The sequence below is a fragment of the Protopterus annectens genome, chromosome 4.part0 (assembly GCF_019279795.1).
Source record: "Protopterus annectens isolate FY-2018-M chromosome 4.part0, PAN1.0, whole genome shotgun sequence".
Lineage (NCBI taxonomy): Eukaryota > Metazoa > Chordata > Ceratodontiformes > Protopteridae > Protopterus > Protopterus annectens.
Window position 1 is genome coordinate 930,444,061 of NC_056733.1, and position 17,804 is coordinate 930,461,864.

The window sequence follows — 17,804 nt, forward strand, 5'->3', positions numbered from 1 at the left end:
TGCTCTCGGAGCCGGAGCCTGGGGGTCTGATCCGAGGGAATGGAACCTTTACCCTCGGCTCTGACGTTGTTGGTCCAGGTTTCCTCTCTCAGAGCTCTGGCCACTTCGAGTCTGCCTCCGATTCTCACATCGGACCCGGGAAGACTGGCCTCCTTATTGGCTTCACAGGAGGTCCTCTTTCCTTCGGCGTTCAGTGCTGTAGAACAGGTCCTTGCTGTCAGAGCAAGGCCCCTGACTGCCCCCTCGAGCTCCACCAAGACCCCCGCGGCTTTGTCTACGGTCCCTGTCGTCTTACCAGATGGACAGCTCATGTCCGAAGGGCCCCAGACGGTTCCCCCAGAGGAATAGATGGCTTGCAAGCACTCCCCGTAGAGCCCCATGGGAGATGTGCCTCGGAAGCATGTGTGTAAGAGGAGGTACTTGGACACCCCTGAGTCCCTAACCGAGGACACAGACTTAGATGAGGGGGAGGGCTCCCCAAGGTCACCTCCCGACGATGTCTTCTTTGGAGTCGTCATGGAGATCCTACGTCACTGGGGAGGATGGTCTGCCCCAACCCCTCCTCTGATGAGTCTGTGTTTCTGGAGGCTTTCGGCACAGGCCCGTCTACGTCTTGGGTGTACACCTCCCGCAGATCCTTTAGTGGATTTGATCACCTCGCGGGCGTGGAAGGGACCTGATACTGTGGAGCCGATCCCCAAGTGCCCCGATAAGGGTTTGAGTCCCCCTATAGACAGGCCTTCCTGGAACAAGGACTCCCCTGTGGACGCCATGGTGGTAGCAGCAGCCACAAAAAGGGAACTATCTCAGGAAAGTTCCTTGGGCAACACTCCTGACCGAGAGTCTCGGATGATGGACTGGCTAGGGAAGCGGGTGTATGCTTCAGCTATCTTTTCAATAAGGGCACTGAACTACTTGGCCCATGTCACGAGACTCCAACGCGACCTGGTGAAGGAGCTGGAGGAGTCTCCACTCAAGTCCATGTCGCTGGAGGACAAGGCTTTGTTCTCCAAGAAAATGGCCACTTTGAGAGCAGTATTGAATACGTCCATGCGACTCCTCTCCCATGCAACGGAAGGAGCGGCTGGGTCCGGCTTGTCCATGAGGCGTAATGCCTGGCTCATGTTGTGCCAATTTACTGAACCCTTTAAGGCTCCTTTGCCAATGCCTCTTATGACGGCTCGAGACTGTTTGGTAAGACTGTCAAGGAGACGTTAGTCCAGAGCGAGATGGATGGGACGACACTGTCTGCCGTTGCGATCTGCTTCTCTTACCCTCAAAGGTCCTTTTCCTGGAAGCAGAAAGGGCAAAAGAAGATGTGGTTCTGGAGTCTCAGTATTCCCGGGACACTCTGGGCTCTTCTTCCCCATTAGTCAGAGGGGGACAGAATGAATGCCGGCCCAGAGGCCGAGGGGGTCTGCGAAACTTCAGGTCTCAAGAGCCTTTCTTAGACAGACACGGGCAGCAACCCTGAAGGGTTGCCTGACTGCTCTACTCTGGATGCAGTCGGGGGACGATTATCCTTGCACCAAGCGGCTTGGGAGTCCATAACAATGGACCACTGGGTGCTGCAAATCATATCCAGAGGATATTCTATCCCTTCGTGGGTTCTCAAACCCCTCCCAAACACCTCCTGGACATTCCACCCACGCAAAGGGAGGCAGTAACACAGGAAATTTCCAAGCTGCTAGGAAAACGAGCCATCAAAACCATCCCCCCAGTTCAGTCTGGATCGGGCTTCTACTCCAGGTTCTTTTTGGTGCCAAAGAAAATGGGGGACTTGAGGCCCATTTTGAACCTCTCTACCCTGAACCTGTCAGTGGCCAAATAAAAGTTCTGGATAGTCATGCAACAGTCCATCATGCAGTACCTGCAAGAGAGCGACTGGATGTGCTCGTTAGATCTCCAGGATGCTTACTATCACATAAAGATGCACAGAAGCTCCAGGAGGTTCCTCTGCTTCCGGCTAGGGGCCAATCATTACCAATTTCGAGCCCCACCCTTTGGACTCACCACATCTCCCAGGGTGTTTACCAGAGTGATGGCAGTGGTAGCGGGTCACCTGAGGCTTCAGGGGATTCAGGTCTATCTATACTACCTGAACAATTGGCTTTTCACTGCTCCCACCAGGCGTCTACTTTCCAAAACCAGGGACTACTTTCTGACACTTGCCCTGAGTTTGGGTATCACAATCAACACATCCAAATCTCTACTAGAGCCTGTACAGGTGATCAACTACATTGGTGCCAGAATAGACACACTCCAGGGCAAAGTGTTCCTGACCTCGGACAGAGTTCAAAACCTCAGGATGCATGTCCCCCTAATTTACCATTCTTCTCTCTCGACAGCGGAATCTGTATTGAGGGCCCTAGGCTCGATGGCAGTGATCACTCTCTCCTTCCATGTGCCCGACTACACATGCGGATTATACAGTGGACTTTGGCAGTTCAGTGGTCCCTGTTGGATTTACCACTGATCTATCCTATCCACCTAAGTCAAGTGTGTCGGTCGTCCCTCATATGGTGGATGGGCTCCCCAGACATTTTGGAGGGACAACCCTTTGTTCCAGCCCTGGCCCAAGCCACAGTGACCATGGATGCCTCCCAACTCGGGTGGGGGTGGGGGGCATTGTTCGGGCAGGACAGTCCAAGGCCTGTGGTCCCCCATAGAGACCAGTTTGCATATCAATATCCTAGAGATGAGGGCAGTTCTTCTAGCCTTGCAGGCCCTTCATGCCTTTTTTCTTTTGGGGATGATTGCTATTCAGTCAGACAACATGTCGATAGTCTGGTACATCATCAAACAGGGAGGGACCAGATCTTTACCCCCTTTGTCGCGAGGCCATGAGAATGTGGGAATGGGCGATCTCCACTGGTCGCTTTCTTATCGCAGTGCACATTCCGGGATTGTCCAACATTCTAGCGGACAGGCTAAGTAGGACCATTCTGATGCCTTACGAATGGTCTCTGAATCCATCAGTAGCGGAACAGAACTTCAGCGAGTGGGGTCAATCTTGCTGCAATTTCTTCGCATCTCCTTCCAACGTGAAGTTAAGCAGGTTTTTCGCACTGAACCCACCCCTTGCCGGGGGAGTCCCCCAGAGACTTTCTAGTTCATGCATGGCCTCCTGGTCTTATGTATGCTTACCCTCCAGTCCCTCTTATCCCGAGGTTTCTGCAGAAAGTTTGTCGACTGGGGAGCAAAGTGATCCTCATTGCCCCATTCTGTCCTCGCCAGGTATGGTTTCCCTTTCTTTGGTCTCACCTTCTGGCTCCACCTTGGATCCTAGATCCCTTGCAGGATCTGATTTCACACCCATCGGGGGTGCCTTATCCGAATCTGGACTGCCTGAAGCTCACGGCTTGGCTGCTCTGGTTCCTGTTATTGCTAGGACTCCCGGACTTTCTTCCTCAGTTAAGTCTATTTTGGTAGCTGCTCATAAGTCTTCAACCAGAAAGGTTTATCGCAGCAAATGGAAATGTTTTTCTTTTTGGGTCTCTCAGAGGAGTTAGATCCTTTCACGGCTCCTATTTCCGCTCTTCTTGATTTTCTAGCTAATATTTTCCAGCATGGAGCTAGTTCTTCTACTGTCAAAGTTCAATTGGCTGCCATTTCTCATTTTCATGTGGGCAAGAATTCTGCATTCTTGGCATCTCTAGACTGTGTGAAGCCTTTATTAAAGGCACTTTTTTGCTACGCCCCCTGGTCAAAGATAATGTCCCCCCGCGGGACCTTACTGTGGTTCTTCAAGCTTTGGTCGCTCCACCTTTTGAGCCTGCCGCTATTGTTGTTCTAAAATTTCTATCATGGAAAACATCTTTTCTGGTTGCTATTACCTCTGCTAGGAGGGTCTTGGAATTGAATTTCCATACATGATTTTTCATAAAGATGGAATTTCCCTTCGCATCAGTCCGTCCTTTCTTCCTAAGGTGGCATCACCAGTCATTATCAGTCAGACTATAAATTTGCCTGCGTTCTTTCCCAATTTTACCAACAAAATGGGATTCAAACTACACATGTTGGATGTTCACAGACAGTTAGGACTCTATTTACACAGGACAAAAAAAATTCGTAAATCTGATCAGTTGTTTGTTTCGTTCTGTAGACCCTTTTTGGGCAAACCTATTTCCAAGGTCACGATAGCAAGATGGATTTCTTTTTTGCAGGTCTACAAGGACAAAGGTACGTCTCCTCTGGGTCAGGTTAAAGCTCATTCCACCAGGTCCATGGCTACATCTGCAGCTTTCTGGTCTAGGGTGTCTTTAGATGACATTTGCTCAGCAGCTACTTGGTTCTCATCTCATACTTTTATCTCCCATTATAAAGTGGATTTGACATTTAGAAGGAGAGCATCCTTTGGCTCCGCGGTGCTCAGGAATATCCTTCCATAAGGGCCACCCAGAAGTTTAGTAGCTGAGAACTCTGTCCCACAGGTTGAAGATCAAATGAAGTAAACTACTTCAGATAAAGATGTTATGTACCCACTATACCATTCCATCTGAGTAGTTGTACTTCATTTGTCTTCAACCATCCCTCCCTCCTTCCCCCAGACCTTTGGTGCATGTTCAGCCTACGGGCTGTAAGTATAGGTCACACGTATGTTATCAGGTCGGGTTATAAGTGTAAGTTCAGCAAACTCGATCTGGGGATGGAAGGCAAGGTAGGTGTATTATGGGTAAGGGGAGGAGTCTGGAGCTCGGAGCTCATGCTAGTAATCTTTGCCGGCTCGGATCCGTATTCCCACAAGTTGAAGACAAATGAAGTACAACTACTCAGATGGAACATTATGGTGAGTACCTAACTTCTTTTTTCTTTAAAATCACTCTTTGTAGTGGGCATCATCCTAAATCTGGCCCCTCAGCCTCATCCATTCTATTATCCTCTGTGTCTAAGTCCTGTACAACACCCACAAAACTTTTCCTTATTTCCATTAACATTTGCAGTATTCTGAACAAGTCGCAGATTTACAAGCATGGTTTCTTCAGTACTCCCTAGATATTGCTGTCACTATTGAAACCTGGCTAAAACCCCATATAAAAGGTTCTGAAATTGTATACGTTGGCTACAATATAATTTGGTGTGACAGAATACAAATAAGGGGAGGTGGTGGAATTGTATATAATAACTGTCTAAGTTTCTCACCCCTCAAAAGTAGTATACCAACCTTCCAAAATTCAGAACATTTCATCTCTCTTCTCAGAGTTAATAAACATAAGAAGCTTTGTATAGTTGCCCTCCGTATACCACCAAGTAGTAATATTAGCTGATTAGAAGAAATTATTTGCTGAATAACTACAAATATTAGTACTGAAACCATTATCTTAGGCAGGGTTAACACTGACTGGTTATCTTTGACATCTAATACCCCAACAACCAGTCTTATCTTATATGGGTTCAAACAACTGATCTCTTCCCCTGTTTGAGTCAGCAAAGTGAATCATAGGTTCATGGGTTGGTACTAGGCTATCGGCCCTATGGCCTATACAAGCCTAGCCATAACAATTCCCTGGCTATTTCTTCCCACAGTATCATAAAAATTTTATCCTTGACTGGATACTTGTCTCTGACCCCAGCAAGTATGCTATCTCAGGTGTGCTACCTGGTTCCCCTAGTAAATTTCACCCTGTATTCACCAGCAGCGAAATCACCACCAGCTAAAAAATATCAGTAGAGAGCTATCCAGAAATTTTCTAGCTTTCATCCAGAGTCAGTAATCTACTAAAATCCGTCAAATGGTCTCCACTCAAATTCCTACTGCTAGACATAGCTATCACCAAACTCTACAATATATTTATGAATACTTTAAATACCCTTTTGCCCTGACTAGAAATAAAAGTCAAAATACTTAACCCCTCCCCCGGGTGTGTCATTCTACCAGAATTTTCATGCAAACCCCGACAAAGCATGGAAACAGTGGCACAAAGACGAAACCCCTCAAAACTTCCAGCTATCCAAGGAGTTGCACAAGCTCACCAAGAAGCAAATTCATCTTGGCAAAAAAAATGTCCTCTGACCCACAAGATATTTATAAAAACAGTCTAAAGAAATAAGAAATTCTGGAGCTCCGTTAAGAAAAATGTTCAACCTGGCTCACCTTCCTTTCCAAATCCCTATCCAGACTTACCCCCTCAGACGCAGCCACTAAGTTTAACACTTTCTTCAATGACCTCATAGCCTGTCTTACCTTCATCTCTCCCCAACCATTTATTCTACATTAAAACTCTACTAATCCTGGCATCCATGATTTCAGTCTCCATTAAAACTCTACTAATCCTGACATCCATGATTTCAGTCTCCATTAAAACTCTACTAATCCTGGCATCCATGATTTCAGTCTCCATTAAAACTCTACTAATCCTGGCATCCATGATTTCAGTCTCCATTAAAACTCTACTAATCCTGACATCCATGATTTCAGTCTCCATTAAAACTCTACTAATCCTGACATCCATGATTTCAGTCTCCAGTCTGTCTTCACATCATATGGTAACCAATTACTAAAGAAATTTAAACTCTGTTCTGCTGCTGCTGATCGCCCCGCTGAGCACGTTAAACTCTCTGAAGTCTCTACAGCACACCGGTCTCAATTATGTTTAACAGATCTGTTCAAGACTCCCATGTCCCTGCCCTGTTGAAAAAAAAATCTTCATTATTCCCATTCATAAAAGGCAGCAACTCCTCTGAAATGTCTAACTTTGGGACAGTTGCCATCTTGTCACCCTTTCTAAGATCATGGAAAAGTGTACTCATAAGCAACTCATTCAGTACCTCTAGCAAAATGCCCTCCTAACCCCAACACAACATGGTTTCCGATCAGGCCATAGGACCACTACAACTCTCCTCAATTTTTCCGACACCATTAATAAGGCTACAGGGCAAGAAAAGTTGTAAATGTTTTTCTAAATCTCTCAGAAGCCTTTGATACAGTGTCACATGAGAAACGTCTGACTCAAATATCCTGTCTGGACCTTTCCATACCAACTGTATCGTTCTCTAACTACCTGTCTGAAAGACGTCGATCTGTTAAATGTCTCTCTTCTTTCTCTCCTTTTCCCTAGTTAAACCGCTGTTTTTCAAAAGTATTCTCGGTCCACAGCTCAGCAAGCTTGAGTCAAGTGTCATCTGCTCATCTGACATCCTACTACAGCTACAATTCATGATGCAAAATGCCTTTAACTCCGTTGAACCTGCTGCTATTTTAAAAACAACTTTTACTTGATCCCAAAAGGGATTAAACTGCTACTATGTTCTCCAAAGTTCCATGCCGTTGTTAAAAGTAACTTCCACATTACCTCTTCAAACAATAAAGCTATCGAAGTAGTTACCCATACCAAATTTCTTGCAGTCACCATAAATAGCAACTTAAAGTTTGATCTTTACATATAAAACTGTATAAATATAACTCATCAAAAGCTACGTCTAGTATACAAAGCAAAAAATCCACTCTAGGTAACCTTTATCTTTCACCCTCTCTCTCGTGTGGATCACTTATTTTAAGTAAATCCAGATTTCTCTCAAATCACACCTGGATCAATGCTATAAGAAGACAGCTAGATCTGCAGCTAACCTGCCACAGAAAGCCCATCATTGCTCTGCATTATCTGCTCCCAACTGGCTAGAGCTCCCATATTAGCTAGCACATAAACAACAACTTCTAACCTATAAAATAAAGTATAGCTCTACTAGCTTCCCTTATTATCTCATCAGTACTTCATCACTATCTCCCAAATCACCTTCTGCACATTCAAGACAAAAAAAACTGCTTGAAATCTATATTAAAAAATGGGTCAATTTACACTGCATATCCAACTTTGATATTATGTCCCAAACTTGATCAGAATTATATATAGCCTGCATGTATTTAAGTCCCTTAACAAAGAATTTCTCATTAACTCATGGCTATGCCCAGGCACCTCACATATATGATCTATATGAACAAATATGTTACATTATTACTAACCTCTCCCTAACTCATGGCTGTGCCCCTGCATCTCACCTGTATGACCTATATTAACATATATGTTACATTGTTAGTAACCTCTCAGTAACTCGTGGCTATGCCTAGGTACCCCACCTGTATGATCTATATGAACAAATATGTTACATTATTACTAACCTCTCCCTAACTCATGGCTGTGCCCCTGCATCTCACCTGTATGACCTATATTAACATATATGTTACATTGTTACTAACCTCTCAGTAACTCATGGCTATGCCTAGGTACCTCACCTGTATGATCTATATGAACAAATATGTTACATTATTACTAACTTCTCCCTAACTCATGGCTGTGTCCCTGGATCTCACCTGTATGACCTATATTAACAAATACGTTACATTGTTACTAACTTCTCAGTAACTCGTGGCTATGCCTAGGTACCACACCTGTATGATCTATAGTAAGAAATATGTTACACTGTTACTAGCCTAACCTCTCATCATGCTGTGTATCTGTACCTTTCTAACACCTGCCCTGTTCCCATTCTTATGGTGGAGTTGTATCTTTTATTTTTATTCCCTAGTGTAGTCGTCTGTACTTCTAATATGTTTTTATATATACTGATTGTTGACAATATTTTTTTTTATTTCTTTTCATTTTTACATCATTAGTGTCTCCTCATGTTTTATTGTATCCAATGTATTCCACTATCAGCCTGAATGTGTATATACTTTTTTAATTAAATTTGTACCAGTGTTTTATTTGATGTTATTTTACCCTCTGGAGCTTTTCTCCCCAGGTCAATGCTGAAAATGGGTTTTTATTATCCAGCTAGGTAAACAAATGTTTGTAAGTAAATAAATTAATTACATTAATGCAGATGTGAACAGGCAATATTTGACGTATAGAGACATCATTAGGGTTTAACTACAGAAACACCTATAAGTTTGGCCAACTGTGAAAGAGGAAGAAGCTTATTTGCCACCCAGGGAAGCATTTAAACACTAGATAGTGTTGCCATTAACTTTTCCATTGTAGTCCTTTAAGAGGATCCCCTGTGATGGCTCGGACATAAATCGTGTCATGGTGTGGGATTGACAGTGGGGTGGGGTTGGGGGGGGAGTTGTTTTGAGTTTGCTCTGGCTCAGAAAGCTATCACAAAGGAGTGGTTGATTTCTATATGTGGTCACTGTTTATTACATCTTGTAGCTCACCATTCATTTTCAAAAATAGCAGTGCTAGCAGATGTCCTTTTCAGTGGCCTCCTTCTGTACCTTAAGGTGGTAGAAGGGTTTCTTCCATGTGTGGACCTCGGTGACTTCAGCCAGTGCACCCAGTATGTTTAGTTTCAGGTAGTCACCCTGCAGGTACTTGTGCTGGTTCTACATGATGCTTGGATGGTGTCTCTGGATAGAAAGGATGCTTTCTGACATGCCAGTATTTGTGTTCAACACAGGCAATTGTTTCAGTTTGCTGTGGCCATTTATTTCCACTCACTACGGAAATCCTGCCATTTGAGCTTTCTTCAGCACCCAGAGTCTTTACCAGGGTGTTGAGTGTGAAGGTTGCAGGAGAAGGCTCTTCATGCATACCCATAATGGGATAAATGGTTGCAAATATCCCCATCCAGTGACTTCATGGAAAAATGCCTGCATTGTGTGTTTTAGTGATTCTGTCCCTTAGGGTCATCATAAAATTTAGGAAGAAGCCAGCTCTATGCTGTATGTGGAAGTAAAGTCCTGACTGTGACGTGGATGACACAGGCTCCATTAGTGACCAAGGATTTGGAGGAGCTAGCAGGAGCAAGGGAAGAAAGGGGAAGCTATGTCTGCTCATTTCTCTAGGACAGAGATTTTACAAGCATGCCTGGTATTAAGATTCCCCATAGGAGATGGGAGTTAAAATGGAGGTGATTGGTATAAGGGGGGGCTGGAGGCTTTTTATGGGTGATTTCACTTGCAGAAGTGGTTAATGCCCCCTCATATTAAACCTCTGCATGTCAGCTCCACCGATGTCTGAAAGGTTGTGTGGGAGAGTGTTTGCTACAAAACTAAAACCGTGATCCTATGCATCACTGATAGCATCACTCCCAGCATGCTTCAGTCTTGCCTTTAGGGAAGAGTGCATAGGACTCAGTCAACTGGGCAACAAATGAATCATTAGGGCTAAAGAAAGGGGAGGCTCAGTTGTTATAGGGAGAGATGCCCCAAAAACTAAGCAATTGGAGGAGTCCCCATGGGTTTTGCTGTGAAGTTTGCTTTGTCCTTTATTATTTTTTTTTTAAACTTGGAGCGACTTGCTCTCCTTGGTCCATCATTTCTGACCTTGGAGAAGACATGGGAGCTCATGGCCCTGACCAAGATGTGAGGACGCAACACTGGGTCCAGGCTCTGAACTCTGTTCTTCCTTCTGGACTTAATGCATCATTTTCAGGGTGACATTCTGATGCCAGAGGATGCATCTACTGCTTTGTACTGTGAAATGTCAGTGGCTTGAAAGGTACAGTGCTCTCGTGGAACTTCTTTTGGTGTGAGACCCTTGAATTGTCCCCTTTGCAGCTTTCTACTGGTGGTTCTGCTCTTTCTAATTTGCAGCTGTACTAGTTTCTGATTCTGAAGATAAATTCTTCACTTTGAGGCTTGGAAACTGACATAGTTCCTCCGTGGTGAAGGAGGGGTTTCCCATCAGTCATCTGGACCCAAGAGCAGTCCTCCTAGTCCTGATGATCCCACAAAGGCCTTTCCTTTTTTGGTCAGGCAATCTGTCTGTTGTGCAATACAGAAACAAGAAAGGGGGGACAACAAGGGTTGGTACTCCTTATGTTGTAGACAGCTGGTGCTTTTATGGTTGTTGGCCTTAGACACGGCACCATCTGTCTGCCTGACTGTCCATATTCATGGTGAAGTGGAGATGTTTGATGGATGCTGCGCTTATCTCTTAGAGATCTCAGCAAGAGCTGCAGATTCATAGATTGTGCCTGATCAGGCTCCTCTAGAGGTGGGGAACTCTGTAGGTCAGCCTGACTACCATTTGGGAAAATGTGGTTCTGTCCCTTATTTCTCTCTGTGCAGCAGGGCAGATGATGAGTAGTAGTGGATGTTGTATGATCTCCTGTAGCATGAGTGATTTTTTTTTTTTTATTTTATTTTACATATACCCACCATTCTGTCTGCTGTGCATCTCTTTCGAAAGTTCAGAAGATAAAGATAAAAACTAATTCTCATCTCCCCTTAGTAGTTGGGAAAGGCAAGGTTTCAAACTTTTGGGCCCCTGCTTACACGTGTATTGTTTGTCCTAGCTGAGGGTGGCTTCTTATGTAGTTCTTATGTATTCTGATGAGTTTTCTGGTTGGGCTCTGTGAGGTTATCGAATCCATTAGGAAAATTGCATACGTCAGGCACGTACCTCAAGTGGAGAATGCTCTTTATTTATTTAGGTGGCGTGATACCTCATACTGCTTCATTTGCTGAGCTTACAGGTAGTATTCTATTTAGTCTTGCACCTATATTATTAGGGTCTCAAGTATTCTGCTGTTAGGGTGCATGAATTTACTATTTTGCATGTCATGACTTTGCAGGCAAAACTGTTGTCCAGGACTGTCTGATCAAACTGCTCCTTAAAGGAGTACCACATGTCCACCTTCCTGTGATAAATGCCTGCCCTTCATAAGATTTGAACTTCATGGTTGATGGTCATGTCCGTTTGCCTGTTGCAGCTAATAACTTAGTAGCATCTAAGTTTGTTTCTGGGGAAACACTTTTCCTAGAGGCCATCAGCTGTGTGTATATAAATTCCTTATCCTCAAGCACTTTGGGGTATGTGTCATAAGTGCTCTTTCATAAAAGTGTTGTGCCCTTCAGGATGAACTTCATTTACTTCCAAAGGAGGCATTAGAATTTTTTGTGAAGTCTTTTGAGCCCTAATTTTTGGGGACTGAAACTAGGGAATAGAATGCCATGCAAGCCATGAATGTGAGCTAACAGCTGTGGTGCTACCCAAACTGGGTATGCAAATATATAAAAAAAAATAAAAATAACAAAAAAGTTAGTAATCGCTTTTGCACCAGTAATGGAAGAGCTTGCGGTTACCAAGCATCCACTTTCCAACTGAGTTGCTAGCCTCCTTGTCTTTTGGTCTTGTGCAGCTATTCCCCTGGCAGTTGCTGCTCTGGAAAAGTTTTCCAGAGTAGAAAAGTTACGGCTGTTTCTTTTGTAGTTAATTGTCACAGCCATTTGTTTATTCCTCATTTTTTCCTGTTATTATACTCTTGTCCACAGCTGTTGGACTCAAACCTGTTTTGATAAAACAGTTCTGCAGAACTCAGATTTTTAGGCTTTTTGCTTCTGGGTGTTTCTATCTCCTTCCACTCTAGTGTTTGTTGCTTTGCATTCAGCTGGACCAAAAACCCATGAAGGATGGTCCTCGCTGTTAAATGTAACAAGTTTGTTTTTGCCGTGCCTGTGAGAGGATCATCTCTGACTGACCAAAATTAGCTTGTCCATCTTCCCTGCTGATGAGAATGAGTTCCACTAGACGAGGGGGTGCTTTAAGTTGGGTAAGTATGTTTTTGTGCATTAGTGTGTTAGTAAAGCAAGTGTCAGATCGTAATTGTAATTTATTGGTTTGCATGGAGTTTGTTGCTGTTCATGGGGTAAACGTGGGCTCACTGGGCACATGCTGTTATGTAGCTACTGTCTTACGGCACATGTTGGTTTGCATGTACGGATGTTCCCAAGTGTTGAACTCTTCTAAATGTCTTGCCTTTTTGTATTAGAGATGATGAACCAAATTGAACAACCAGTAAGAATTCTCCATTATTTGTTGAGAGGATTCATTAAGAGTGTGTTTATTTTTGAATTCATCTGATAAGGAATTGCTTATTTTCTCTCTAACCAGATGTTGATAGTTAGATTTATTTGGTGGAATGCTGTTGTATAACAGACTTTTTTTATTATTATTAGATGCGTAATCTTGTGGTTTATTCCCTACCTGCTATGAACCTTCTCTACTCCTTGGAAGTATCTGATGTGTCTTGCTTGGTTCAGACTGGAATAAGCATGGTATGTCTTCAGTGCCATATTTACTCTTCTCTTCTCTTTTATTCTGGTGCCTAGTTTTGTTAAATATGTGTAGAAGTCATAGTAGCAATGTAGTTAATAGCTGTAATATGGCTTACAGTCCTGTTATTATATAATTCACAAGTGTTTTAATGGGTGCCCATTGAAATCCTTACTGCTATAGATGTGATCTTCCAATAAGTGCCACACGACCTATATAGTACAAGCCGTTTTATTGAAACAAGGAGAACAAATCACGAACTTGCTACAACGTATAATCCGATAAAACAAAAAGCATGTAATGAATGTAATACATTCCGTGAAAAACAGTTAAGCTCTTTCACCCATGAAATCTGGGCTTCATCAGAACTGATCGCCAAATGCAAAAAATGGTTTAAAAAACTTTTTTGGCGCCAAAAAAATTCAAACTTCTTAAAGTGACATTAGCGCTCAGTTTCCAGTGGCGCTGTATTTCAAACACAGTCATCCAACAATTACTGTGTATAAAACAATTCGTGTTTAATAAACATCAATCAAAAATGACTAAACTCCACTAAATAATATGTAAAGAATATTGTTTAAAAAACATATATATAAAAATACCTTTTGCAAGGTTTTGTATGCATGTTCAGAGTTTTATATACATAACGTTTACTATGACTTCAGTGAACATCCAAAGTTCCCTTCAATACTAAAAGTAGTAATAAAAATAAAAATATGTAAAATCTGTTAAAATAAATAGATCATATGAATGTTTGTATAAAATTAGTTATTTGATAAATTCATTTCATAATACTCCGAGAAAAGAATAAAAGTGAATGTAAAAACCTCCACTATACTCTGATTAACCTACACAACTGCAGTACATCTAAAGCCCTGTAGAAAATTATTTTTTGAAAAAGGGTTGTTGGATATCCTTGTCCTATGTCTAAATGTGTACATATGTGAATTTGGTGTTTGCTTTCCAGTTTTGCTATTCTGTTGTTTTGATGGCTACGGAACAAACCGGTGCATCACCAACACAAGGAGTGATGAATCAGCGTAACAAAGAGGCTGATGACATTATACAATTAAAGAGGCTGATGACATTGTACAATTAAAGGAGATAACTGGTTTGAAGGGAGAACTAAACAGGTTAGTTCTCCTTGTGAACAAACTGCTACAATGTGATGGTGACCGAACCAATTACAATACATCTAAGACACTTAATACAAATAATATACAGGCTATCTTAGTCCGGAGACAATTGCTAATTTTACAGACGAGCAACATAATAATACGAACAAATTGATTTTGACTACAGGTGAAGGGGAGGCTTTAAATGATAGCCTTGACGTACCTAACGGTCAGGGTGCTAATTTTAAGCGTCAGTTTAACACATTGGATTTTACCAAACCGTTTAATAGTAGTAAAATAAATCTGACAGATTTTACATTTGACTTTTCACTGTACGATGTAGATGTGGAAGCCAGAAGAACAGGCACTAAACCTAAACGGACTGCACCAATAAGAACTGATTCTTCTGTTACAGAAAATCCTACACAACGTAATAAAGGGTACTGTAATACCAAATACATGCTCTGAATCACGATCAGAGCAGGTTGGAAACCATTCTAAGGATAAACAGTTTAATCAATTTTTTACTTTTAATTATAATATGGAGAATTTAAAGTGCAATTCAAATTTAAAGTCTCCCATTTCTGGAGAGACGGGTAACTTGAAAAGTATTATTTATTCTTTTGGAAAGAAGTTAAAAAACATCAATGGTCTAAAAATTGATAATGCTTATTTATCTAAATGTATTGACAGTAAACTAGTACCCATGGGGTTAAGATTTTTTAAACAACCCATGGGACTAGATTTAACAAATGATGGTAAAAATTAATTTAATACATTTTTTGATGAATGTGGATGTAAATTCATGTGTATGCTTATTAAGTTTAATGATGAAAAGCTAAGTAAACTAATACAGGAAGCAGAGAAACTTAACACAAGGATAGTTAACGATTTATTATACCATGAATGGGAAAAATTGTATAATAAACAATATCAGGAAGCTGAAAAATGGATTTCTAAGTTATGTCCGAGAAAGTCTAGTAAAATGCAAAGAGATAGGGAACAATACAGTAGAGGTATAGCATATTTATGGCCATTGTTTAGAAAGACCAGTTCACAGGGCTATGTGAATAACAATCAAGGTCAAAGGGATGTCAATGAGAAATCATACTTTTATGGGAGGCAGGATTTTCAGAAAGATACAAGGGAAATAACACAACCATACCAGAACAGAAATCAGATGAAACAGATGTACCCCAGAACAAGATACAATCAGAAATACTGGAATTAGTACAATCACCTACTCCCACAGAAGTGATAAAAGGAACAGATGACAGAATAGTAAATCTAGGGAATACTTATACCTACACCAATTTTAATATATACATTTACTCTGTCACAGTTCGAAGGGAACACTTTGACTTATTAGCCAAAGGTATGAAATATATACCAAATCCTAAATTTAATATGACCGACTTAATTATTGATTTTAAGAAATTCATAAGGAAAATTAATTTAGCAGTGTTTTTTAAAAATCAGCCACAAATTGAAACTAATATTACCCACACTAGGTTTAATAGTATGGAACAGTTAAAAAAAAGCCAGCTCCTTTATTCCTCCTAGTCACCCCACTGTAGAAATGTATGAGAAAATTATATTAAGGGAAATATATCGGGAAAGTAACAATTTAAGATGAATTACAAATATTAGTAATTTGACCCAAGAGGAAGAGAGAATTCTTAAAGAAATAAACAACGATTATAATATCAGAGTGATGAAACCTGACAAAGGGGGTGGAGTTGTCTTTTATGACAGTATTCAATATACTAAAAAGATATATGATATTTTCTATCTTTCAGGGAATTACGCAACAATATCGATAAATGAGCTCAGTATTGCGTACCAAAGAATTGAGTCTTATTTAGAGGAATATTTCATTGACGGAAGAATTTCACAAGAAGTATTCGAGTATCTTAAAGTAAAATTCCCTAAAGTAGCTACTTTAATCGGAATACCTAAAGTCCATAAGGACCTCTCTGACCCACCATTCAGACCAATAGTTTCAGGGAGTAAATCTAAAACATTTCCCATGGGCAAATTCATAGACACAAAATTAAAAGTTATGTATAATGTCATCAATCATATGGTGAAAGACTCCTGGGTTTTCCTTAATAATTTTTCAACCAAAGCATGGAACAACAATATTATTTTTGTCACCATTGATGTTATAGACTTATTTTCGTGCATCCCTAAACATGAAGGCTTGGAAGCATTCAATAACAGTATTATTAAATATACAAACTTTGAATGGGATGAAATTTGTCTATTAACAGAAATGATGTCCATAGTTTTGGACAATAACTTCATATATTTTGAAGGTGAATATTTTAAACTAACTAGGGGGTAGTTATGGGGGCAGCGTGTGCTCCCATATATGCCAACCTGGTTATGCTTAACTGGGAAGTACCCAATTGTTTCCCAGTGAGTATTTCAAGTATGTCTAATATTATTCCAGATTTTTAGATGACATATATATATTATGGGAAGCAGACTATGACATGTTACAAAAATTTATTAATTTTTGAATATAAGTAGTGAATATTTGAAATTCACATTCACTCACAGTAATATAGGAGTACCTTATTTAGACACATTTATCTATCAAGTGGAGGGAGACCACCAGTCAAAAATCTACGGGAAAAACACTTTTTCAAACAACTATTTAGAATACACAAGTTGCCACCCTCAAAAATTGAAACAAAATGTATTCAAAGGACAGTGCATTTGAGCCGCACGTATGGTATCGAATTATGAAAATATGATGGTAGAAGTGGAGTTTATTAGTAATTTATTCCAACAGAGAGGATACCCCAGGAAAATGATAGATGAAATAGCAAGATATGTTATTCAGGAGTGGAATGTGAAATATAAACCTTTATTAGGAGCAGGCTTGGTAATAGGAAAACAAAATTCAGTCAGTCAATATAATAATGGATATGCTAATGTAAGTACGTTAATACCACCATTTCAAAGATATTGTGTTATACAATACAACTTGGGGGTAGATAGTATTTAAAATATGGTATATAAATTTTGGCATGTGATTGCAGGTGATGGTAATTTAGTCAAAATACTGGAGAATAAACCCAATTTTATTTATAAAATGGGAAATAATATTAAATCACATGTTGAACAAAGATATAATGAATTAAAGAAAGATCTTAAAGATCCCAATAAGAGAAGTAAGAAATGTGGGTTTTGTAACCAGTGCAAATACATGTCAAATGAGAGTAAAATACTGTTGGAAAATGGACATAGATCATTAATTAGATCCAAGAATGGTACTTGTAAAACACAAATGGTGATTTATCTGGCTAAATGTGAAATTTTCCCTAGTTTTTATGTCGGTAAGACTGAGAGGAGTCTTAAGAAGAGAATTTATGATCACACCTACAGTATTAGAATAAGAGATAAGACTAACGCGTTATACAGACATATAGAAACAAAAGGTGACGAACATCACTTTAAATTTATTATATTAGTATTTTCATTTCGCCTACAGGTGGCGAATTTAAAAATCTTTTAAGGTATAAAGAAGTGTGGTGGCAAATATTTTTAGATGCCACCACTCCAACAGGTCTTAATGAATTTATATCAGTTAAACCTTTACTACTTATATGACTACATCATATACATTCAGTTTATACATATCATTTTGTTGTTGGCTTTACTCTCAGCATACTTATGTTTA

At 40.7% G+C, this 17,804-nt stretch overlaps 1 protein-coding gene across 1 annotated transcript in view; it reads left to right on the forward strand.

The window, feature by feature from the left end:
* Positions 1-17,804, forward strand: part of KNTC1 (kinetochore associated 1) — a 3,090,908-nt gene that overhangs the window by 478,606 nt on the left and 2,594,498 nt on the right. Inside the window, exon 13 of the mRNA XM_044068909.1 lies at positions 12,902-13,000. Within this exon, the coding sequence (XP_043924844.1) occupies positions 12,902-13,000 (99 nt within the window). The remainder of the gene's footprint in view (positions 1-12,901; positions 13,001-17,804) is intronic.